The sequence below is a fragment of the Mchenga conophoros genome, linkage group LG11 (assembly GCF_057382185.1).
Source record: "Mchenga conophoros isolate Kocher_MC1m ecotype Shallow Benthic linkage group LG11, M_conophoros_male_GT1.1, whole genome shotgun sequence".
NCBI lineage: Eukaryota > Metazoa > Chordata > Actinopteri > Cichliformes > Cichlidae > Mchenga > Mchenga conophoros.
Genome location: NC_140536.1, coordinates 39869355 through 39895519, shown reverse-complemented (window position 1 = coordinate 39895519; position 26165 = coordinate 39869355). Strand labels below are relative to the sequence as shown.

General features: G+C 39.2%; 1 protein-coding gene across 2 annotated transcripts; it reads left to right on the top strand.

Annotated features, from left to right (window-relative positions):
* Positions 1-695: 695 nt before the first annotated feature.
* smarcc1a (SWI/SNF related BAF chromatin remodeling complex subunit C1a) lies at positions 696-26165 on the top strand. 2 transcript variants are annotated; one of them, XM_085293020.1, is made up of 28 exons: positions 696-957; positions 3190-3309; positions 3407-3492; positions 3851-3932; positions 4394-4486; positions 4593-4662; positions 4945-5014; positions 5226-5301; positions 5678-5803; positions 7377-7471; positions 8006-8136; positions 9433-9492; positions 9630-9667; positions 10051-10169; positions 10519-10590; positions 10759-10872; positions 11206-11359; positions 11949-12059; positions 12180-12239; positions 12522-12780; positions 13658-13819; positions 14867-14922; positions 15849-16002; positions 16237-16421; positions 16637-16771; positions 19574-19931; positions 20665-20790; positions 22948-26165. In XM_085293020.1, exons 1-28 carry the CDS (start codon positions 772-774, stop codon positions 23037-23039), a joined length of 3390 nt encoding a protein of 1129 aa, XP_085149146.1. In that variant the 5' UTR covers positions 696-771; the 3' UTR covers positions 23040-26165. The 2 variants fall into 2 exon arrangements, with proteins under 2 accessions (XP_085149146.1, XP_085149145.1); XM_085293019.1 differs by having other exon boundaries at positions 7353-7471.

The following is a 26165-nucleotide window of genomic DNA, read 5'->3' as shown; positions in this document are numbered from 1 at the left end:
AGTACATATAAACCCCCCCCCCCTCCAAAAAAGTAATACTGAACTCTCATATAAGTCTCATATTATGTTTGAGTAGTTAAAGCAGAAAAAAAAAATCTGTAAGCAACACCAAAAAAAATTTAAATTGTGTTTTGTTACTATAATGTGGCTACTTGGATCTTGTTGGCAAAAACACATTCACTGGATTATAAAAGTTCATACGAAGATTCAAATCTGTATGTTGCAGGAAAAAGTATCAAACCACATGAGAACAACAGACAAGAGTAATATAATAATAATGATGATAATCAAATGAATGAATACATTTTAGACATTAATCTTAGATTAAAAAAACAAACTTTTTTCCCCTCTTAGTTTTGTGAATTTATAACCATAAAGAGTGCAAGATTTTTCTTTAAAAATGTAATATTTTAATTTAAGTTTTTTGACATTTTTGACTTGAATTTTGGAAATTGATAGTTTTGTACTCAAATTACTTGTAATGGCTATTATTAAGTTATTATATCAACCCGGTCCCATTTTTAAATTTTTTTTAATTTTACATACCATGGCCCCAATACGCCATCTTACTTTTAACATAAACTAACTTCAAAAAAAAAAAAAAAAGGAGGAACCTTCTCAGGTGCCTACATTTCCCATGGACCATCTGATATTCAGGCTCGCGAGACTTCAAATTACTCAACACGTTTGCGGCTGCGCAATGTCATTCGAAAACTTGCACGCTGAGGGACGCCGTGGAGGAGAAAGACAACGCAGCGAACAAAACACACAATGGCGACGGCGGCGACAACGGCAGGCGGAACGGGCTCGGGTGGACCGACCACTGGCCCCGTCGGTGGTTTAACCGCAGTGGGACGAAAGAAAGATGGTGGTCCGTCTGCGAAATTTTGGGAAAGTTCAGACACGATATCCCAGCTGGAGACGGTGCGACTCTGGATCGGAAAGCACTACAAGAAGGTAAGCTAGCTGCCCGCTCCTCTATTGATTTCTATGAAGGCCCGCGTCCCGCTAGCACAAAGGGGCGCTCATATTTTAGTTAGCTGCAGCCACCCAGAGCTAAGTAGAGTTAAGTTTTAAGAGTGCTCATATATAATTTTGTTTGGGAGTTCACCGTCAGTATACTGCCCATTGTCTTGAACAGTTAAGAGTTATCAGTTCTTGTTTATCAAATAGCTATTGTTAGCTCGCTAACTGCCCATTCAATGTTGCTACTAATATGACGCTCAGGGGGGAAATGTTTACAAACGAGCGACACATAGCCGCGTATAATTTTTTAACTAGTATGTAATAAGTTTCTCATTAAAAAGAAATAACGATAAACCAGACTTTCTTATTAGTTTTTCAAAAGGCCCATGATGCTAACCTGTATGTAAGTCACGGGACATACCCTGCAGAAATTATAATATTAGCTTAATAAACCCCAGCTTTCTTTTTATGCCATCTTAAAAAGTACTTTACTTAGAAGGTCATTATCTACTTCACTGCGTGCTGTTTGCAGGCCCAGTCCTGTTCCATGCTGTCAATGTGTTGAGTTTTGTCAACACAGCAGCATAGCACACCGTGCAGGTTGCACTTGCCTACTGAGTTAGCCAAACAAAGAGTGCTCCTCTTGTCACGTCAGGCTCTCATTCAAAACCACTAACACGTTGTGCCTGCTCAAGTTATAGCAGAAACATTATTCAAATGAAATGGCATAGATAAGGGCTTGTGAATACAGCGTTTACTCGCAGATTTATATTACAATATTTCATATATAAACTTGGCTTTTTTTAAGTATATCCACTGTTCAATAAAGTTGCCTTTAAGAATAATAAATACATCCGTTTTTTTGTTGTTGTTGTTTTTGGGGTTTTTTTGCAAAGATATTTATGTGAGTTATTTGAGGCCATATAGCAGTGGAAAGTCTTCCAGCTTTAAATGTACTTTGTTGCTGTTGACTGTGATCTTTCTGGCCAGTGTTTAGTTGTTGTGTTGCATGAACTTAGCATAGACTAAATCTAAAATAAGCAACTAAAACCTTATGTCATTATTTGGTGATGCAACAGTATATAAATGGGATTCACTAACATTGTCGTTGGATTACATTGATTTTGCACTGGCTAAACCTTAAAGGATAAAGTCATGACTTGATTTTTAAATTTTTTTGGTCAAGATTGATTCTCTAGAGCAAAAAGATCAGGAAATAAATAGCATCCAACTATCCCTCTTGTCCTGCTGGTAACAGGACCTGGATATCAGGGACAGCAGTCTAAGCAGAAACCTGTCGCCATGCAAGGCAAAAGATATAACAAGTTTAAACAAAAATCATTAGTCTGTTGACTCTCTAGAGCTGCAACTAACAATTATTTTGATATTCGATTAATCTGCCTAATTATTTCAGTAACTCTTATCTCTGCTTCCTGTTGCCAAACCTCCTGTTCTACCCTGTAGTACCTCGTCTGCTGAAGTCTGCCCACCTGTGAATATCACCCTGTTGTTTTGTCCCCCACCAACTTAACATAATGATCCAAGAAACATTTGAATTTCAAAATAATCAAATGTATTTTTAACATTACTCAATAGTTTGTATATTATTTGGTTCATGAATTCATGATTGGATGTTCTGGAGCGAGGCTTGCTCTTATCTTTGTGATGATGTTCCCAGCTGCTGATAACCATGCTAATGATGCTCTCCGTCATGACTTAAGCCATCTGAGAGGTGCATGAGCCTCTTTACAGGACTAACCTATCTATACCCCACTGCTTAATACTAGTATAGCAAAACAAAACAGAAATAGAGCTCTATTAAACGACTCTTGTGGCTGCTCATATCATGGTAACAGACTTCTTTTTATTATTTCCTTTTATTACTTAACACATCACAGTATCAAAACTTATGTCGTGTTGTGTTGTATGCAATGTCGTTGTGGGACAGTTTTCCAATTTCATTGTACTATTGTACTATGAATGACTGTGCAATGACAATAAAGAGTTATCTTATTATCAAATGAAGAAGCCCATTCTCAGACTTTTGAGCATTTCTTTGGAATTAATTCATGTACAAAAAAAAACCTAAACTCTTGTAGGTTGTATTTTTCTGTCTTTTGGCCACCTTGATTTGCTAAAAAAAAAAAAAGACTGCTAGATGAGATGGGAATCTGTGCCATTGCTATCATGTTACTGATAACTTTTTTTTGTGCCTACTTCCAGTACGTCCAGAATGACTCCCCCTCCAGTAAATCCCTGGCAGGTCTCGTGGTCCAACTGCTGCATTTCCAGGAAGACGCATTTGGGCGAAGAGTCAACAATCCTGCTCTTACAAAGCTACCTGTAAGCATACAAACATTGCATTCTACAAAAATCGCCATCACAGTTGAATCCCAAATGGTAAAGTGTTCTGTTCTTATGGTTCTTCTCATATCTTCAGGCCAAGTGTTTCCTGGATTTCAAGGCAGGAGGTGCTCTCTGTCACATTTTGGGATCTGTCTACAAGTTTAAGAGCGAGCAAGGCTGGTAAGTTAACTTGTGTAACTTAGTATGAGCAGATGGGTCTGACATTGATCATCAACTTAAACCCTCCTTTTGAAGTCATTGGTCTTAGAAATATAATTTAAACTATCTCAGTTGTGCATTTTGAAGATAAGCAAAAATCTTAATGGTCTTGTATTTTAGGATGTTGGTTTATGGAGTTAAAAAAATAACCATTTGTGTCAGTTCCCAGTGATTGTACTACCTTGAATGACTTTATTTGTCCCCCAAGTTGAATATCTCAGCAGTCCATGGATGGCGTAGGGCATAGAAGTTGCACATAAAGTCATAATAAATGCAGAGTTATTATTTGAATATTCATGTGGCTTTGTGTCATTCTCAGGCGAAGATTTGACCTACAGAATCCCTCCCGGATGGACAGGAACGTGGAAATGTTCTTAAATGTTGAAAAGAACCTGGTCCAGGTACAAGACAAAGTCCTAATGCTCGAGCTACTCCTTATGTTTATTCTAAGTACATTTGTTAATCAAAGTGCAGTCTTTAATAAAATTCAATTAGGCTTCGTGTATTCTAGTTATGAAGTTCAGATACTGCAGTTGTGTTTAACTGGAATTCACACTTTCAAAATGCATACAGGGTTTTTATTGTTAAAATTATTGTAAGTTTCAGTAACTCCAAGTCTTTTAACATTTTAAATGAATAAGCTCAGATTCCATTTAGCCAGTGTGCAGGTATCAGATTTTGACTGTATGCAGTTGTATGGAAATGAGGTAAAGGTGTGTTTTTATGTTGTCAAGTGTCCCTTAAAACTTCAACTGTAATCACTGCATTGAGAGATAAGTGAGTGTACTTTTGTTTTTGTACTTTTGCTTCGTTATAAAGCAACTTTTTGCGTGACTCTAACTTAAACCTTCTTCATGTGTAGAATAACTGCTTGACTCGACCCACTGTTTACCTGTCGCCAGACATCGAGCAGAAACAGGCTAGTAAGCTCAAAGACATCATCAAAAGACACCAGGTGAGCACAGAAATGAAATGATTTCCAGAGTAGTAAAATTCTCATGGGACGCTCTGGTGTAGCAGCCTTTTAAGTTGTTCATTTTGTTTTTCTCTGTTCTCTTCAGGGCTCCATTACTGATGACAAGTCGAAAGCCACCCATATCATTTACCCATCACTATCCCAGCAAGAAGAAGGTTTGTTAGTTATCTCTGTGATTTACGGACTTAATTCTTAGTCAAGTAATGTGAACCACATATCTACTTTCTTTCATTCTCACTTCATTATCCTTCTGACCTAAAACCAACTTATTACTACAGTTAAATAATGAAAGATTTTAAAAGTGACTTAAAATATAGTAAAGTGATCAAATACTGCTTGGTAATCTTACCACTTTGTTTTTTTTTTTGTTTTGTTTTTGCTTATAAAAGTGTAAATAATTGTGAAAACTCCTGAATATTGGTATTTATGTTTTGCAGAGGAGTGGCTGCGTCCTGTCATGAGAAAAGACAAGCAGGTGCTTGTCCATTGGGGTCTCTACCCAGACAGGTGAGCAGAGTGAGGCGTTAAGCAGCTCACAAAAAGATCTGTGCTTCAGCTGGTGGATGTAAATTATTTCCTTCTAATATTTGGGCATTTTAGGAAAATGTTGGCATTTTATTAAAGAAAAGAAAAAGAAATAATCACTCGAATCATCCTGAAAGAGATATTTCTGTTCATGACTTCATGAAGTTACTGATAACTGTTTTTATTTTGTTAGCTACGACACCTGGGTGTCAGCCAGTGAGTTAGACGGTGACCCAGAGGACCCACCCAGCACTGACAGACCTTGGAAGGTGAGATGTCTGTAACCAATAGGTTTTCTTTTGATACTGGAAGACTTTTTGTGTCCCTTAGAGTTTCCAGTTTTGGCTTTTGTTACCTATGTGTTTATAAATTGTCCTGAGAATATAAATGGTCACTATTGTATGCATCTGACATGTGTTTCTACCTGCATACCAAGCAGTTTTATTGTATTTATTTATTTTAAAATGTAAAGTGAAGCGGCTTTACCACATCAGCTAACCAATTTCCTTGTTTTTGCATTTATGTATTTCTGTCTCTTCTACTTGTTCTTTAGTGTCTTCCACTGAAAAATAATGGGAAATTAGGTCAGCAGAGTAAATTGATGAGTTGATTCTACTCTGTTATCTCCTTCCTTACTCTGATAAGGTCCATGCCAAGTGGGTTTTAGACACAGATGCCTTCAATGAGTGGATGAATGAGGAAGACTACGAAGTGGATGAGAACAAGAAGCCAGTCAGCTTCCGCCAGAAGATTTTCCCCAAAGAGGAAGAGGTATGTGTTTTTGCTGTGTGGGTGTGTGTCAGTGATCCAAACTTCAAATCCAAGAGAAAGCAGGTTTTCCAGCCACGTTATATCAGTACAGTGTGACAGCACCGCTCCTACCATTGTTGTTAAAGGGTGCCAACCTGATCGTTGTTACAAGTGACTTGTGTTGAAATTGGCTCTTTTGTAGAGGTATTAATCTAAAATTGGTCTTCAAATCTGTACTGTATGTAAGCCTGGAAATGGAAATTATTTGACTGAGACTAGGTGTGAATGCTGGTGTGAATTTGAATGTTTTTGCTGTTAGTCTGTCCCATTGCATGTTGCTTTGCTGTATGGATTGTGCACCTCACTCTTCTTCGTTCACAACTGGCTTCAGTCTGCATGCTGCCCATCCTTTCCAAGCCTTTCCTCACACTTTGTCTATTTCTAATGAGTTTCAGGGTTCCTGTTCATGTTGAGTAAATGAACTCCAAAAGTTATGATGCCAGAGACATTAAGTTTTCTTTTACATTGTTTTGGCCTTTTCACTGATCACTCATGATCACTCATGTGAGCATTAAGCAAACTGGCCACACAGATGTTTAAGTGCTCCAGTTTCCCATTAAGTGTAGCTCTTTGGGTTACCCTTACGTTGTACTCTTGACCTCTGTCATACACGGACTCACACAAAACATTGAGTGAACTGCATCTATGAGGTTAGTAAGCACATGCTTCACTAAGCCTTTCAAAAAAATAGTTTTTATATGAATTAACTTTTTATTAATCCTCAGCCCCAGAGTATGCCTGGAAGTAAACAGAAAAAAGACTGCCAGGAATGGCCATTGTAGTAAGTGCAGTCAGGACAGCCTGCCAGCTGACCTAATCATCAGGAATTGCTATGCTGGCTGGCATATTCATCCTTGTTTACATGTGTGAAGCTGTAGATGAAGCTTTCGCTTAAGTGTGAGTTTGGGCTGAATAGGCGGGCACTCACATCACATTGATTTATGAAAAGCTGACTGGTCAGGCTTAGGCTTTTCTACTAGTTCTTATAATTTGGTGGATGAAGCACCATCTGCAGGATAGAAATATTTATGAAAGCTCCAAATTTATTGACAATGGATGAATTGTTTTGTAGGACTTGGATAAATCTCCAGAATGCAGTCATAGAGTGCGAAGTTAACATCATCTATAGAGCCACAGCAAACACATTAAAAGCTTATCATTTTATCTAATCTGGAGCCTTTTTTTTGTTACTTTTTATTAAATTTGAAAAGGGGGAAAAAAAGAATCAAATAGTGACAACTGGACAAAAAGAAGTTTGTCTGCTGCTGAAGAGAAATTCCTCTGATCCTGAAATGAGGGTCAGTGTGAAAGAGTGTCTGTTTGAAGAGGACAAACAGGAACCCTGATCGTCTCCTCCACCTCCACGGCATCCCCACCCCACCCCTCCTACGGTCGTTCTCCCACTGCTTCCCCTCCTTGTGTGTGCAACCGTTCCATCCTCTCATTCTGCCGCTCTTTCTCTCATCCTCCATCCCTCGCTCCCTGCGCTGCTCGGGGTTTGTCTGATCAGTCTTCCCGTACACCCGATCGCAAGGAGCGCAAGGCCAACTCTGCGGGAAAGAAGAGGAGGCGCTCACCCTCTCCACCCAGCACTCCAGCCGAGTCCCGTAAGAAGGGAGGCAAGAAGGGGTAAGGATGCTTCTCTTCGTTTTTGTTTTTATTGGTAGTATAAAATGTAGTGAGTACTGAGTAAACGCAGATTTGTGCAAGTGGTCTCCTAAAACTTCAGATTTGTCTCTAAAGGATAAAACTTGGTGATCCAATACATTTTTTTCAAAAGACAACAGGCCTAAATGTGACTCAGGAACAGGAGATGTATCATTCATTTTGTTTAAGCAGATTTTAATAAAATATGCTGCAAAAATTAATTTTCCAAGGCTTGGGGACTAGTTGTATTTGGATATTAATCCACAGTGATTGTGCTAGGGAGCATTTATGGTAGCAGGACTGTGTATGTGTGATTGAGTCAATGTAGACTATATTTAATGAATGAACATGTCACTTTGTACAGCAGTGAGACTGATGTGAGTAGAATTAGGACGACAATGAAGCCCTGTGGTGCAGTATAATAAGATATCAGTTATTTATCCTGGTGTTTGATTTTTTTTTATTGTCACGTTTTAACAGTTAGAGAAAAGCAAATAAATCATTTCTTTCTCTCAGGAACCCGGGACCTCACTGGAAACGACGGGGCCACAGAGGAGAAGAGGAGGACACTGAAGAGGACATGACAAAAGACATGGACGATTCCTCAGCTGGTGCTAGCATGGAGGAGGGCAGCATCTCCAAGAATGGTATGTGCTGAGTATAGGGGCTAAGCTTGGCTCTATTTGTGTTTGTGTTGCAAACTACCATCTGTACATGAGATACTTTTCCTGTGTATTAAAGCATTAATTTGGATTATCATTAGATTAATTAAATACACTTGTTCATTAAATGTTTTAGCCTTCTAAAATGAATGTAATTATTCTGTCTTAGCTGTCATAGAAAACGTCAGACAGTTATTATGAAACGCCTAACTAATTGAATTTAAATTTAGGTGGTTACATGGACACAAAAACTGCTTGCATAGACCAAATAATTTTTTACCACAATAGGCATCCTAACTTGGCCATCAATACTTTGATATTTGTTAAATGTAGTTAAACATCACAGAATAGTCATATTAAAGAAATTTTACATAAGCAGATAAAAAGGGTATTTAATATTCAGTTACAAATGTAAAGTTTTGCTCTATAGCATGTATAGCAAAGTACGCATAACTAAAATGACTTTACTGTCTTTACATTTAATTGATCATCAATTGAGTCGTATTTAGATTTTATCTATAATTGTAACATAATATATATATATATGTATATATTATATATATAATATATATAAACAGTTTTAAATGGTATTTGTCTGCAGTTGCCAGTAAGATCAGAGACAGAAATTAGGATATTTAAATGATTCCTGTCATAAGTGCCCTCTTCAGTCTTGTTGTTATGTGTTGCAATGTTCAGCTAGAGCTTTATAAGCAGTAAGAAACCTGCACTGTGATCTTTGTCCTGTTTCTCTCTTTGTAAGGTTTGTCCTTTTCTAAACAGAGATAAATTTTATTTCATTCAATTTTAAATTCATTTTTTTGTGATTTTTCTCTATGTGGCTGCTGTGTACTGAATCATTATGTTATGATGACAAGAAAATCCCCTCAGCAGCAAGGGAAAAAAACATACCCATTGACGCTCACAGTTTAAGTCAGAAAATAGAAAAAAACCCTTGGGTGCTTCTTTTTCATGATCTGTATTCTGCTTAAAGATTCCCTTTAAAACCAACACACACAATTCTGTCTATAATACTCTTTTTAGACCAAGTCCCATTCGTTATGTCCCACTTTTGTCCCAAAGAAATCTCCTTGTCTTCCTCCAGCACACAGACACGCACTCAGTCTATTGTAGTCTCCCCTTTTGCAAACCAGAAAGCTCGTTATTGTCTTCATGCCCATGGCTGAATTAGACAGTCTTTGAATAATTTTTCTTAAATATTTTAATTTTTCCCCTCTTCTGTACTTCACTTTGTACATTTTTTTTCTTTTATTCCATGCACAGCAAATTCAAAGAAAGACAGCGAGAATACACCGGTCAAAGGAGGGCATGTGGCCGACTTGGGTATGTATTTATAAATGAACTTGTATCCTTGTGTAGGAGTTATATGAGTGAGATTAGCATCTTTTGTATGTGAGCATAAGCTGCTCCGCAGTTTAAAAGCAAACCTGACTCGAGACATTTATTTTTATTTTTTCCAGATGACATGGAAGATGAATCTGTGATGTCTGGTGGAAAGGTAAGACCACTGATTCCTGTCTTTATCTCTCTAGTGTAGTTAGGAATATCACATATACATATCACTCCCAGTCACTCCTGGGAGTGATATGTAATATAAACAGTGTATTTTGATTCAGTTAAACTAAATCTAATTGAAATATGAGGAAATGGTACGATTAAAATATCCCTATAGTTATTATTCAAAGAACTAAAAACTAGCGTGCACCTGCTGTTTTTCTTCATTCTTTATACAGGCTTTGTTTTTGTTTTTTTTTTAAATAAATGTTTGTGAGCAAAGCCACTTTAATTCCAAAGTAGGGCTGTCTCATGAATTGTAATTACACAGCACGATGACTTTTTTCAGACTGCTGTTACTTGACCTGTCTGCTTATCCTTCTGCAGGATGATGAGGAACAAGGCAAAAGTGAAATAAACCGACTGGATGCCAATGAGGACAATGTGACTGAACAGACGCATCACATCGTTATCCCCAGCTATGCTGCTTGGTTTGACTACAACAGGTAAGTGTTGTGAATCTGAAACTTAAGCTACATCACACAAATAACTTGGTTAATAAGTTATAACTAACTTTTCAAAAGCTTATGTGGAGTGGAGATGATAGGAGGCTTTTTATTTTGGAGAGATAGTGAGATGTTGCTGTTTGGAAGAAGATGGATTACAGATGCATTTTAAAAAAACACAAAAAAAACCACCAGCTGCAGTTTACATGCAGTTAGAGGTGCACTTGATGACATCTGCAGGCCATTCTTAATCTCATTGCCATTAAAAATACAATTTTATTTTAGGAATAACATTGTTTCTTCCTACTTTGATATCTATCAATATTTTCTTCCTTTCCTTTCTTGTTAGCATCCATGAGATCGAGAGACGAGCCTTGCCAGAGTTCTTCAACGGAAAGAACAAGTCCAAAACTCCAGAAATGTGAGTTTACACACACACACACACACACACACACACACACACACACACACACACACACACACACACACACACACACACACACACCAGTCCCACATATATAAAAATGCAGCTTTCATATAATAAGTCTCCTATCATTCTAACGGGACATACTGCGACATCTCAACACAGATACCTGGCCTATCGAAACTTCATGATCGACACGTATCGGCTGAATCCTCAGGAGTACCTCACCTCCACCTCCTGCCGCAGGAACCTGACTGGAGATGTTTGCGCCATCATGAGGTTCGACAGATCCACATGTTGTTAACTTTTCTGGGGTTTTTTTTTTTTGTTTTTTGTTTTTTTACATATTAATTTGGTTGGATTAATGGGCAGTGGCTAACTCAATAAAAAATATTTATGAATATTAAAAACTTACCCTAAATGAATTGAATTGTTGTATTATGCAAGTTAACACCTACTGGGAGGCCTTCAGCCAAACACAGTCCTGAAGAAATGCCATGCATTTGACTGGTACCTTTGTAGGTGCCACACATGCTTTAAAGAGAAGATGATAAGTAGCTTTTCATTGTTTTAATTATTTTTTTAATGTAATTATTCCCCCTCCCCCTCCAGGGTACATGCATTCTTGGAGCAGTGGGGTTTGGTGAACTACCAGGTCGATGCAGAGTCTCGTCCATTGCCAATGGGCCCCCCACCCACTCCTCATTTTACTGTGCTGGCTGACACACCCTCTGGCCTCATGCCTCTTAACCACAGACCCCAACCGGTAAGGACAACTTAAAGAGGGAAGGAAGAAGTAGGTTTGAATCCACTTGTGCAGCCAAGGACCATATTTTTTGAGGATAAATAGATTGGTTCCAAATAAAGAAATTTTTGAGCAATGACTCTCACTCCAGAGTGGCTTTTAATAACATCCCTGAACGTTATCGCTAAACACCTAAAATAGTTTTGTGGGGGTTTTTGTTTTGTTTTTTGTTTTTACACCAAATATAGATCAAATCCTGAAGAATTTTGTCCTTTTTGCTAGCAATTCACTTTAAAAGGCAAGCATGGAATCTGTGATTTGATTGTTTGTTTTGTTTTTCTGGCCAACACACCAACACCAAAAGATGTTTAACTTTGATTAAGATGTCAAAAGAAAAACAAACTGAAATAGTTGCAAACCAATTATCACTGAAATTATAATAATAAAAATCACAGCTGTGTTGTTTTCTCTGGGTTCCCTCCATTATACCCTTGTACCATTTCATTGATGAGCTTCATTTGTAAAACTGCTGCATCAGATGGTCCTATTGCAAAAAAATACATCTTCATAAAGATGGTTTGCTAATGTGTGGCCATTTTATTCCTTCCAGATTCCTCCTCCACAGCCAATGCCCAATTTTGCAGACAAAAGCAAAGACAAGCCCATTGACCTGCAGAACTTTAGCCTTCGTTCTGACCTCTACAACAGGAAAAGCATCAAGGTTGGAACTTGTTTAACTTCCTAATGTGTTTTTCATGTTTAAAGTTCTAACAGTCTCTCTGAGCTGGTGTGTTAGAATTTAAAAACAAAGAAATGTCTATTGTGGACTTTGATTCCTCAGGGTAAAGCAGGCAGCACTACCAGAGATTGGACTGAGCAGGAGACTCTGCTGCTGCTCGAGGTGAGTCTTCAAGTACAGAAGATAGGAGTGTCCTGTTTTAAATAAGAAAAATTTCCAATGTTTGGCTGCTGATCATAAGCTCAGCCTGTTCTTATGACCTGATAAAAACAACAACAACACTTTTTTCTGTCATTTTCTTTCTATGTTTTTTTGTCTTTAACAAAAAAAGATGGCGATAAACTCTTTATGCCTCATGGAATTATAAATATTGCTTTATTAAATGTTCTCTGGCTTTCTTTTTATAATAAGACTTGTATCGTCACTCCTGTCACCTATGGCTAGGCCCTGGAGATGTATAAAGATGACTGGAACAAGGTTTCGGAGCATGTTGGTTCACGCACCCAAGATGAGTGCATCCTGCACTTCCTGCGGTTGCCCATTGAAGATCCATACCTGGAGAGTACGGAGGCCACACTTGGGCCTCTTTCCTATCAGCCCATACCTTTCAGCCAGTCTGGGAACCCAGTCATGAGCACAGTAGCCTTCCTGGCATCTGTTGTGGATCCCAGAGTGGCATCTGCTGCAGCCAAGGCAGCACTAGGTGAGAACTGGTGGGAAAGAGCCATAAACTGCGGGGTTTAAATCTATACGATATTTTAATGAGCTTCTGTATTTTAATTGCTAAATAGCTAGAAACAGAAACATTTACAACAAATATCAGTGCAGCAGTTTCTTGACTTCAGAGGAGATACTAGAGATTTATCTGTATATTCAGTTTCATTATCTTAAACAACATCATGCAGCCACAAATATACATGGGTTGGGTTTTGAATGGTTCTGATTTTTGAACGTTAAAGAGGAGATGTCTGCCTTTTGGTTACACGTGTTACTTTTGTGTAACTAAAAGTGACTTGTTACACAAGTTAGTAATATTTTTCCTGGTCTTGTGCCAGTTACACTAAAAACAAAAAGACCAGTAGAAGATAAATGTAACTACTGAATTGCTCAGATAACGTAACATGAGATTTAGTTGAGACAGCAGACAAACACTGGCCACTGTAATTAATAAATATCAAATGATTTGATTGTTGTCAGCTAAGTTAGAATATGAGCCGATACTGATGTGTGGCTTTTATTTTTCTTTTTAAGTGGGAAGAATTACGGGGAAAGTAGCTATGTACGGGTAAAGAAAATGGTTTAGCTCTGTGAGTAATTAACACTGTTACTACTGCTTTTTGAAACTAAATAAAAAGAGAACACCAAGTGAACACACAATACTGAAAGCAGCTCCAAAAACGGTCTGTGCATATGTGACTACTTTGTCATTATAAAGTGAATAAACACGAGCTGCACAGTCCAGCTGGCATGCTTGGGAATATAATACTAGCTTCATGTCTGAGCACACCATGAACTAATGAAATGTCATATTACTATCAATGAGAGTCTGAAAGTAAAAAACATCCACTCTTTGTTTGCAGAGGAGTTCTCTCGTGTACGTGAAGAGGTGCCAGCTGAGTTGGTGGAGGCTCACGTGAAGAAGGTGCAGGAGGCGGCCAGAACTACTGGGAAGGTGGATCCCGCCTTTGGTTTGGAGAGCAGCGGCATCGCTGGAACTGCCCCCGAGGAGCCAGAAAAGACTGGTGAGTGTTGTTTGTACAGATAGTAAAGAAAGACAGGCTGATGCCTCCAAGCCAACCTCGAAAGTCTTTAACGTATTTCTAAACATGTTAGAAGGTGTAATACCTCAAGCATTTCCTGATTGGGGGAAGGCAGGTATCATCTAAAATAATCGTCTGTCTTTGCTGAGGTTTGGTAGTTTTGTGACCAGCTCCAACATCACGATGTTATTCAGCAATGAGGGATGTCCACTCTAATGTAAATTGCTGCTCTGTGCATATGTCCAGGCTAACCGATGTTTCTCATCATATTTAGGCTCGTATTTGACTTTTGCTACACATCAGTCCTTTTACCAGCAGGCTACTGAGGAGTAAAGACATATTGTGAAATGTTGTGGTGTTTCTGTGTACACTGCTGTGGTAACCAGTGGATTAAAGCTGCGGTTGCAGATGGGGCAGCGCAGTGGGAGGAGGTGAAGGAGAAAACTGGGTCACCACACTCATGGATGTTCTCATCGCGTTCTCTCTCTCTGTGTTGTCTTGAAAATTACCCACATCGCCCCTGCACACAAACAAACACACACACACACAATACTTATCACTTGTTAAAGATTAATGCTCTCTTGAGCTACAGTTGTAATCAATAAGTTTAAATGTGTTCCATGCCTCCTTTAGCCTAAAGCACTCAACTGGCACGAAATCAATATTCAAACTCTTAACATACGCTCAAGTGCACCCGTGACATGGTTTAACACTCAGCCACACGCATGTATTCACCCGGTCACGTGTGAGTGTACACACAACACTTATCATTTCCTGTGGGCCTATTCATTTAAAGTGCTTTCAACCTTAGTACCTGCATGTCAAACGATGCTTTTTGATGTTGTTTATCTCAGTAAATCAATAAGTTAATTTCACTCCAGACAGGATGATATATTCAGCTACAGTCATATCACAAATGTTGGTAATATCTATGTAAATTTAGAATGTATTTAAAATAAGCTCTGACCCTCTTTGTTAGTTTTATCTGTCTGACAGATGCTGATTTTTCAGTCTTGCTGTCAATTACAGAAACCACAGAGCCGGAAAAGATGGAAACAGACTCCGACTCCCAGCAGGTTGACAAGGTGAGACCACCTTTCATGCATCTTCAGATGTTCACTGTCTCATAGGAAAACATCTATTTATAAATGGACATTATAATAAATCCCCTACTAATTAAAAGGTCAAACTGATTAATAAATCAGATTAAAACATCCAACTCGGGCCATGTGCATACCTGAATTCATTCATGGTTTAGGTTTTTCATTGAAAGTACACAATATAACCAGACTTGGGGTGACAAGCATTGGTAATGGAGATGCAACATAATCCCATTCAATGGTGAGGTAGATTATTTTGATCAAAACTATGGTTTGAATTATACCTAAGGTTTTATTAAGAGTGTATTAATTGCAAAATATTGCGAAGTGTCTTACTACCAGCCAGATCAGTTAATCATGTTTTGCTCAAGAGTAAAAAATGAAACAAAACAAAGACTAACTACATTATTCTGATGTTATTACAAGGTTACAGCTTCAGATAGTCTGGCATGCTGTAACAGGTTCATGAGTGTTCCTGTACAGACAGATGACCTGTCACTTATTACATTGATAGCCACTTCACTTATTTTTTGCACGATTTAGAACTTTCCAGTTCATTTACTTTTAGCCTTCGTCTCGTGCTTTAAAAAGCGAGTGAATGTAATGACACTAGTGGCTGTTGACTTAATTATTCTCTTACATTAGTGATTGGGGGAAGAAAGTTAACAGGGGAGAGATTTGATCAACTATTGAGTGTACTCGCAGCATTTTGTAGGTGAAAAACCTTGAATGAATGTCCTTTATTCAACACTTTTAAGCAGCTAGCTACTCTGAACCACACTTATTTCTCAAATCTCAGAGAAAATCTTAAATTCAGACTCGCAGTACAGTTGTTGTTGTTGTTGTTGTTGGGGTTTTTTTTTCCTTCTGTGGTGGCACGCCTACCATTTTTGATTTTCCTCAACCTTCAGGGTGAGTTGAAGGATGAAGCTGAGAAGCCGAGCGAGTCTGCCGAGAAGAGCGACAAGACAGAAGCAACAGAAAAGGTGAAAAAAGAGGGAGCGGAGGCATCGGAGCGTGAAGAAGAGAATGAAGAGGGAGGGGAGGCTAAGACCGCTCAAGCAGGTAACAGTTTATGCCAAAGTGAAACTAAAGCTCCATTTCACAGGCATGCAACTTTGTTTTTAAATTGCAATTTAAAGGGTCTACTTCTGGTTGATTATCCTGATGATTTGCTAATTTATTTAATGTTTTATTGTTTAATTAGTCTGTAAAATCTGATAATGTTTTTCCACACACATTCTTTGAAAAGTCTACATAAAGTGCTTGATCTTTTCTATTTTTTCTTTTCCTTATCAGACAAAGACAAAGAGGAGTCTATGGAGACATCATCTTCAGACCAGGAGAAGGAGAAGGAGAAGGAGGAGAAAACCCCTACAGAGGAGGGAGAGGACAAGGGCAAGAAGCTGGAACATGATATCGGAGAAGGAAACATTGCCACTGCGGCTGCTGCTGCCTTGGCATCTGCTGCCACAAAAGCCAAGGTAAGACTGCAGGACTGCTGACTCTGCAACAGCAATTGCATGGACCAACTTCAGCTTTTCTCAAATGACACTGTGTTGCTGCTATAATTTTGTGTACCTGTTGTTCTGATGGAATCCTGTACTTTTTTTTTTTTTTTGTTAAAATAGTAAAATGCTGGAAATGGTTATTTAGCATTGATTAGATATTGACCATCAGCCCATTGCCTTCCTTTTAGCATTTGGCAGCAGTGGAGGAGCGGAAGATCAAGTCCTTGGTGGCTCTGCTGGTCGAGACCCAGATGAAGAAACTGGAGATCAAGTTGAGACACTTTGAGGAACTTGAGACCATCATGGACCGTGAGAAAGAGGCTGTAAGTCAGAAATACTTCAATACAATGTTGTATTCTGTTGGGCAGCTGGACTCTTCACTTTCAGTTAATGCAGGCACTCAAATCCTCTAATGCTCAGTAAAGGCTTATAACTGTGGTTATCAAAAATGAAGGTGAGCTGTTAACAGAAGTTCATCCGGCACTTTAAAACTACGCCTAGTCTCTAAAGTGGAAAATTAGCTGTTTGAAGCAAAGACAGATTTTCCACACGCTTCTTGCGACCCTGTTGACTATTTTGAATGAAACGCTTGATTGTTCGATGATCACGCTTCAGAAGCTTTGCAATTTTGAGACTGCTGCATCCCTCTGCAAGATATCTCGCTATTTTTGACTTTTCTGAGCCTGTCAAGTCCTTCTTTTGACCCATTTTGCCAAAGGAAAGAAAGTTGCCTAATAATTATGCACACCTAATATAGGGTGTTGATGTCATTAGACCACACCCCTTCTCATTACAGAGATACACATCACCTAATATGCTTAATTGGTAGTAGGCTTTCGAGCCTATACAGCTTGGAGTAAGACAACATGCATGAAGAGTATGATGTGGACAAAATACTCATTTGCCTAATAATTCTGCACTCCCTGTACATTGTGGGGAGATCCAGAACTGCTTGTTTTGGATGTTTTTGGTGACCCAACAGCAGAGTACTCATTTTGAAGTCTGCTACTCAAGGCTCATGCATTGTAATGTAAATTCTCTGCAGACAAGTCCGAGCAGTGGCAAAAAACAGGCAGCCACATGGACGTCACAGATACACACAATAATCAAGGCTTAAAGCCTTGTTTGTGTCTCCTCTCAGCCTTGAGCCGGGGATCTTTTGTGTGCGCCAAATGTTTCAACCACTACACCACAGAGTCAAGAACGTTTTCATTCTCACCACCGTGAAAATCTCCGGCACATAATGCTACTCAATTAGCTCATACAGCATGACTGCATCGTTAAGGTTTCACCTAATAGGTTTTGCATATGTGCAAATGGTTTACTGTAGCAGTCTGAAAAGATAAATATTGGGATGGTGTTTTAAAATTAACCAAATATTTGTACGTTTCCTTAAACACCATTTTAACTTGCCATCAACAGGTTTCCTTGGGAAGGGTATATTTCACTTTTATGCGACTTTCACAGCATATTCTCTTAAGATTGTGTTATAAAGGTCTTACATTTAACTTGTTCATACTTACAGATACCCCATCTTAGCCTGTGAAATATTTTTTTTATAAAAAGAACAACACGTGTAACAAAATATTGAGATAAAGTTGAATGTTTGATTTAAACTCCTAAATTTAAGAACAGACATTTTAAGTTGGGACAAATGTCAATATTTTAGGAGGTTTAAAGGTGGAACATGAGTGCACACATTACACCACTACCATATAATTAATAGGTAAATACACAAATATCCTTACTTGTTAGAAGTCTTTATTAGACTGTTTTAAAAAAATGTAAAATAATTGTAAAACACTTTAAAATGAAAAAGAAATATAACTATTTGGATTAGCACATCCTTTGGAGTTGTCCAGAAAAGACTGCGTTACAAAGTTTCGCTTCTTCTGTTGCTATATTGGCACAAGTAACTAATAAAGATTTAATTCATCAACAGATATTGGCCAGTCAACAGGTTTGTCCCCACTTGGCCCAAGTCTTCCATAGAGATTGAAAAAGAGACGCAGCATTAATTCTCTGTGAGGAGAACATTTTTTCCAAAGCAAAGCTGTTGTTCAGTGAGGCAAGTGAAAGTGTTACCTGCCCCGACAGAGCAAATGAATGACTCTCAGCTCTTGTTTGTGTGTGTTCTGTCCCTGCACAATCCCTGGAGACGCTAGTGAGAGTGTAAAACTGTGTTTTCACGGTAGCGGCATTGGCAGTGTACAGCTGTAAACAGTGCATGAAAAGGAGTCTGGTTAAAGAGGCTTTCTGAACGCTGGAATGAAACCAACCCACTCCTGCTGCTGTTCCTAACATAAACTGTAAAACACTGAGACTCTAAAACAAAGAAACACAAGGCTTTATTTAGAGCTGTATGTGCTATGCAGAAGGAACTGAACAGACCTCCCCCTTTCTTTTTCTGATTTTTGTCATGAAGCTAGTTTATTTCTTTTTAGCTTCATAAACGTTCTTTTTGACTTTGGCTGTAGTTCTTTATTTTTATATCCATGTTTTGAAATACCCACCTGATGATACTGTGGGTCCAGTCTCATCAGTATAAGGAATGTGTGGTGAGTGCAGTGGCCTATGTAGTTATTGTAGGACTTCGCTCATTCATCTCAGCATAGCTGCACACACACTAGCTGTACATCTGCTGCAAGTTCAGTCTGGAGGAAGAATTATTGCTGCCAGACTAGAGAAGTTCAGGAAAGGCCGCTGATTGACATCAGGAATGGCCAAAACAGCGACCTGTTTAGTTGGACAAAATGGAAATGAGCACGAGCTCTTCAGTTCTTAAATGCATGCACAGTTTTTAAAGATTTAAAAAAAAAAAAAAACGTTTTTAAAAGTAGTTGTAAAATATACCTTTGTGGCCTGTAACAAGAAAACCTCTATGTGTAAAAACTGTGTTTCGATTTCATGGCCATGGTATTCATAAGTTAGGCTTCTGCCCTGTAAAATATGCAGGCCTGCATTTTGTCAGTGTGCACCTTTTTGGCGTAAAGCAGACTTTATCAGGATATAAAGCAATGAAAATGTAACTTTATGTACTGCAATACCTGCCAGTTGTTGGTGGTATTTGGTATTATAACTGTCTTAAAATAATCTTTCCTCATGGTTCCTGCATTTCTGTGCAGTTGGAGCTTCAGAGGCAGCAGCTGCTAACTGAGCGTCAGGCGTTCCACATGGAGCAACTCAAATACGCCGAAATGAAGGCGAGGCAGCAGATGGAGCAGCAAGCGGCAGCCGCGGCTGCTGCTGCTGCAGCTGCCCAGGCCCAAGGACAGGGACAGGGGCCTGGGGCTGGACCACACTCTGGGCCCCCTCCACCAGGCATGCACCCAGGAGGACCTACACCACACCACGGAGGACCTCCTCCCCACCACGGAGCACCTCCACCACACCATGGAGGGCCCCCACCCGGCGCTGCAATGCACCCTGGCTACCCCCCAATGGGTCACCACCCAATGGCCCCTCACCACCCAGGACAGACAGGTGAAGGGAAAGGAAAACTACACTGGTGCTCAAAGTGATACAGAGATTAAGGAGCTTTGAAACAGGGGGAGCAGATGTGTGCTTTTAGATATTGTGAAATATTAGCATTTTCATATGGAAAGAATGTCAGCAGCTTTACCAGGTTATGACTTTGTTTGTTTTACACATTTGCCATATCAGATATTGATAGCTCAGTAGCTACTCTCTGCTGCCTTTAGTGGGTTGTCTTTCATATATACCCAAAGTTATACTAGCAGCTATGTTTTGTAGTCTTAGATCTTGGCCACTTGTTAGCCAGCTTGGTAGTAACTGCTAACTTGCTTAACAATTTTAATCTTTTTTCTTTTTCTATTTTTTTTAATTTATTTTTTATAAATGATGCCTTAATCTACCTAAAAGAACAGCTACATGAATTACTTTATTAAAGTCCCACTAATTTGGACTGGTATTTTGGTCATTTGGACTAACCCTTGGTGATTATTTGCTTTTGGGAACTGCAGGAAAATGTGGACATAATTGGCTCATTACATTAAACTTCAGCAAAATAACATATCAAGTGTTCTCAGAGAATAAGGACAGAATGGATTAAATGGCTTTTTTTCTCTACAAAATCATGTTAGTTGTTGGTTGAGTGTTTGTTTCTGGTTTGAAGCACCTCATGTAGGTTTTCTTCCTTATGTCCATCTGATCTCCATGTGTCTGATTTCTCTTATTTGTACTTTTCATGCTGCAGGACCAATGGGACCAGGTCAGCCAATGCCTGGACGTATGATGTCTGGCCCTCCTTCTGCTGGGCCTCCTCCCGGTGGCATGCCTCCCATGATGCCCCCACGCCACCCCGGAGCCCCCAACGGCATGTGTAAGTATAAATAGTCACCCTCTCATTATGCTTGTGTTGTTTTTGAATATGTATAAGCAAACTCAAGGTGGTTTATTTCTGTTGATTTGTGAAAATTTAATTCACCAAAACCAATACACGCTAAATTATGGTCTTGTTTCTAGGATCCTTTATTTACCCAACAAACAACCTAAGAAAAAAAATCTTTCTGGGAAATTCAAATAATGCTTTGACCCGGAGCTGACAGCTGGTATTTACTTTGAATGTCAGCTGCAGCTAAACATTTGGATCATTGCTGCTTATTAGCATCACAGCACGCACAGACCCTGTGGTTTGCATTGATTTCTCTAACCTTGTAAAGCAGCCAATCAGCATCTGAAATTAAGCACCAGTGTAATGATATGCATTTAAGTTTTTTGGCAGCTGCTGTTTGTGTTTCCACGTGTACTAAAGCTGAAATTTGAACTCTTTGAATGGTGTTACTTAATCGTATTTTTTGTTTTGCATTGTATTAAAGAGACTTCTCAGCATTTACATTTAGGGATGGGTATCGTTTAGGTTTTATCCGATACCGGTGCCAAATCGGTACTTTTGAAACGGTGCCGGTGCTCATGGAGAACACAAAATTGGTCCAAAAACCTCTCATGGTCAGCTGGTTTTTTTCTAAAAAGATAACAATGTTAGCCTTTTCTGCAGCTATGGGGCATATATGGTATCACTCTTGGCTGGAAGCAGTGCTTAAACAATGGAAAAAACACAAACTCTGTCCAAAACCTCTCATGTTTAGCTGTTTCCCTCTTTTTCTTTGGTCATTTTAGCCTTTTTGGCCAGGGTGAAGGGAGCATCTGCCATCAAACAAGAAGACAGCCGCATGTAGCTATGATGATGTTTGCTAGTTCACCTTACATGCATTAATGTAATAACGTGGTTAGCCTACTCAACGTAAATTACACACGAACAACATTAAGCTACTCACGCAGAGAAGAACGGCTGCTGCTGCCATCAAATACGGCGCATTTCTCGGCTTTTAAAAAAAAAAAAAACGCTATGCGTCGCCAGGTGTTTCATCGGATTCTTGGTGTTACTTCCTTTGACAGTATCACAGTATCAGCTTAAAGCACTTGTTGCAGGCTGCTGAGTTTGCATATTTTGCTGTGAAGTACAGCCAGACTTTTGACCGCTTCGCCTTGGACATTTTTAATCTGTAGCTCTGCATAAAAGAACGTACGTACCTGGCCCCACCTACTATCCTCGGAAACGTAAAATGATTGGCTAGAAGTGTATCACAGCTCAGGAAAAAAAAGCACCGAAATAAAGCACCGAAATGTGCGCTGCTTTTCGGTCTGGTTACTACCGTTTATGTCAGAACCGGTACCCATCCCTATTTACATTCCTCAAGAGAAACAAAATTTGTTCGATTTATTGCAGGTGACATATTATAGCGATACCATTAATTCTTAGACTGTTAACTTTTAAAGCTATGTTTGCACTTTTTGATACCTAACCTGTAATTATTTTTTTTAAAGGAGGAGAAAAATACAATTTTCTTCATGCCTTAGGATGTCATTTATGTTGCCCATCAGCATAAGTTATGGTTACCAGAAATCAATGCGGGCTTTAATTTAAAGCCTCACACCACTGCTGTGTGTGTTAGTCTAATAATTGCCCTGTAGCTAGGTTAAGCGTTGTAGATTGTTGTGATGAGATGAAACCTTTTTGTCTTTAAAGATACGGACTGTTTTTGATGTATTTTGCCTCATCATCCAGTAGAGAGAGCTCTTAAAGTCAGATATCAGCTTTACAAATTGCATCCACAATTAACCTGTGATGAATAAATTGTACTGGAGGAGGATGGTAGCCACTTGAACCACTGAAAAAGCGGTCTTTGAGAATTTCTGGTTCTGTGAAAAGCTCTTCACGTCCAAGCTTATCACTTAGTGAAGCAGTGTTGTAATGTTGTCTTGAATATGACAGAAGAGACAGTGCAGCTGCGACTGCACAGAGAAATGCAAATGATGAAAGCCAGACTAAAGGGTTAAATACCATGTAGAACTGGTTCATTACACATGACTGGTATTGAAAATACCAGGATTACAGTTACCTTCATATTCATTTATATATTAGTTCAAACTTTAGCTTGCTTCCTTTATGCTCTAAAACCAAGATTTTCCTTCTTAGATCCTGGTCCACCACCTGCACAGCCTGAAGCGATCCCTCCTGCTCCTGTAGGTCCTCCAGCACCTCCGAGTGGGCGAGTGGCTGACAACTAAGAGCTACACACAAACACGCGCGGACACACACACACACACACACACACACAAAAGCACACAAGCTTGAAGCTAACTCTCTGAACATCAACCCCTTTTTGATGGCCTTTGCTACTGGCTCGGTATTTTTCACTCAGCACTCACATCTACTATAAACTTCATCACAGGATACACACACAGACACACACAGGGTTCAAAAGCAGAGGTAACCTGACATTTCACACATGCACCCATACATGCAGACTTCCACTCAGGGCACAGCGGCAAGGGTCGTCTACTTATAAACACTGTTTTCTGCTCTGTTGGGCCAAACCAAGGATTTAGACAATGACCCTGTGTACAGAAAACAAAACAAGGAGACAGAACAAATAATGATTTAAAAAAACTGTCTCATCTCTTTTTCTTTTTCCTCCTTTCTTTTTCCAGTGCTGTTTTAATTGCACTGAAACCCCCTTCCAGTCTCACAAAACACACGCCCTGCTTTTTGTCTGGTTCCTCTTTCTCCAAGACAAACACTAGGGGGAGCTAGCGAGACTAGAGAGCTGGTGTGACCTGTAGGGGTGGGTGGTGTGTGTGTGTGTGTGTGTATTGAAGCAAGCAGATTTTTCAGACATTAACATGAATAAAACACACATGGGGGACCCAGCCTGCCCTCACTCTTGTCTTGTCGAGTATCTACCTCTCGCTCCTCTTGAAATGATACACTGTAGTTTTGTGTGTGTGAGTGTGTGTCTGTGAATGTGTGTGTCAGACAGAGGGCTGGGTGATGGTCATTTGTGCCTTTTTTTTTTTTAATGTATGGAATCTGTTTTTTACTCACTTCTCCTCTAGCTGATTTTGAGATATAAAGTCAAAACTGAACAAAGAGGCAGGCGGAGATTTAACTTTAGGTCTGCCTTTGTCTGATAAGGTGCATCCTCCTTGACCCCCCAAAAATGGCAGCTGTAAATACTGTTAACAGTATCTGAGTATAGGCGTGAGAGACAGTACCTGCTGAAAAGGTTTAAATTGTTTTTAGTTGTGCTTGAAATGTAAGGGTTCAACTAAAATTACTTTTTTTTCCCAACTTTTTACTGGACTTTTTACTGGACTTTAAAATTCCATTTAAAAAAAGACCAGAAATTTCCAAGTTTTCTTCTCAGTGCTTTGTGACCTCCTAATCAGAGAAGTAAAATCTTTAAATTGTATGATTTTAACATTTAAAAGTTTTGCTTACTAAAGACATTTGCAGTATTTGGCAAATATAAACTAAATTGGAAGCTAAATCTCATTTTGTGAGGCACAAGTTAGGACTTTCCAGCCATGAAAGGAAGTACATCCACCTCCTTCCTCTGTCTGTCACACCACCTGCAGCACTGTAACGCACACACACAGACATGTAAGCTAAGCTGTGGCGAACACTGGAGGCTGCATGCACACACCGACTTGGCCAGACCCTGCCACAAAGCACTGGACAAACACACATGTAATCTCCTGCTGACCTTCACACAGCCTTTACAGAGAGGGAGACGCTGTGATGCGGCTGAAACATCACAACACGACGATGCTCTTCCTCAGCACGGTGGGCTTCTAGATGTTTTTAGGTGCTGATACTGTAGCGATTAAACCCCGCCCCCCTCTCTTATGCTCAGTTTCTTCACGCCTAGTGCTGCCTACCTCGCTAACCCCTCTTCCCCCTCCTCCCCTCTTTAGTGCACGTTTTGCATTAATTTCCAGCTACTGTAAAACTCTGCAATATCCTCATTTTTGTGTATCAAACCATTACACGGAAAAATATTAAGTTACTAAGTAATCATAACTGTTTAGTCCTTAAACGCTCTGTCCTGTCATGTCACAGTAAATTAAATTAAACAAGGGGCGAAACCACTGAATACTTGTGTGCAGATTTGGTATTTAAATATCAGCTACTCAAGCTGGATGCTGGTTTCCTTTATCTTTTTCTGTAATGGGAAATTTAAAGTAACCTCAGCTGAGAGAAAAACAGTTATTGCGTGTTAATTTTCAGTATCAGCTGAACAAAGTGTCTGAAAAAATTTAAATTAAATCCCGTAGCTATAAAAGGGGGAAAAAGGAACATTATGGGCTTTTTGTTTTTGTTTTCGTCTCTCCTCTGAATTAGTTCTAGGATAGGACAACAGTTTCACCACAAGATCCATTTGTTAGCTGCGGTTTGTCGCAGTATTCCCCACATTTTCCATTGCTCAGGTTTCCCTTTTCTGAGCTTTTTAAAGTATTTTCATGTCAGTAATCTTGGAAATTAAAATCTGAATTTTATTCCTCGAAACGAGTCGTTCTCAACATTTGGAAGCCCGTTTTCCTCATGACGTAGTTGTTTTTGTCAGGCCATCAGCAAGTGCTTTCAACCCTTTAAAAACATTTTATGACACTTGCAAGTTAGCTTTAAATAAATTAAAATGTTTATTTTATTCCTGCTGCTCTAATCATCATTTCAACTAGTCTGCATTCACCATCCTGCATCGTTCTAAAGCTGACATACAAGTGAATAATAAATCCAATATGAGGATGTTTTAATGTGAAGTCTTAACCAGAACTACTACTCCTTCCCTGTTGCTAGCACTGTTAGTATCTCTGCTACCTCCTCCTCCATCTGCTAGCTACCTCTTCTAGAAATCTTCCTCTTGCTATCTACTACCTCTCTGCGCACCCCTTTGCTACCTCTTGTTCCCCACCTCCTTCCTTTTTGTTTCTTCTTAATTTCTTTTAAAATAATTTCTTTGTCCTGCCCACATGACTGCTGCATCACTGACTGTTGCCCTCTTCTCCCAGTCTGTTGGAAGAAGAAAGCACACAAACACACCGTACAATCCCTCGCTCACACTCTCGTTCAATGTGCCCTCCCATTCAACATTTTACCAGGCTTGTTATGTAATATCACTTAAATATGATGGGATTTTCTTTACATATATTATCTTTAATGGATACTTTTTTTTGTGTTATTGGTAATGTATTTTCAAGGAGATGTTTTGTGTAGATGGAAGTTCTCTCTGTTCTTTGTAGCATTTGTTTCTCTCCCCCCCTCTTTTTTTTTCTTTTTTTTTATTATTTTGTATGGGGTCTGTTGGTACTTGGACCTAGACACTGTCGAATAAACTGTGTTTTGTATGAAAA

Coding starts and splice junctions, on each gene's coding strand:
- smarcc1a (XM_085293019.1), top strand. CDS start 772: ATGGCGACGGCGGCGACAACGGCAGGCGGAACGGGCTCGGGTGGACCG. Junction 3,493..3,850: donor TTTAAGAGCGAGCAAGGCTG/GTAAGTTAACTT, acceptor TGTCATTCTCAG/GCGAAGATTTGACCTACAGA. Junction 20,791..22,947: donor CGGAGCCCCCAACGGCATGT/GTAAGTATAAAT, acceptor TTTCCTTCTTAG/ATCCTGGTCCACCACCTGCA.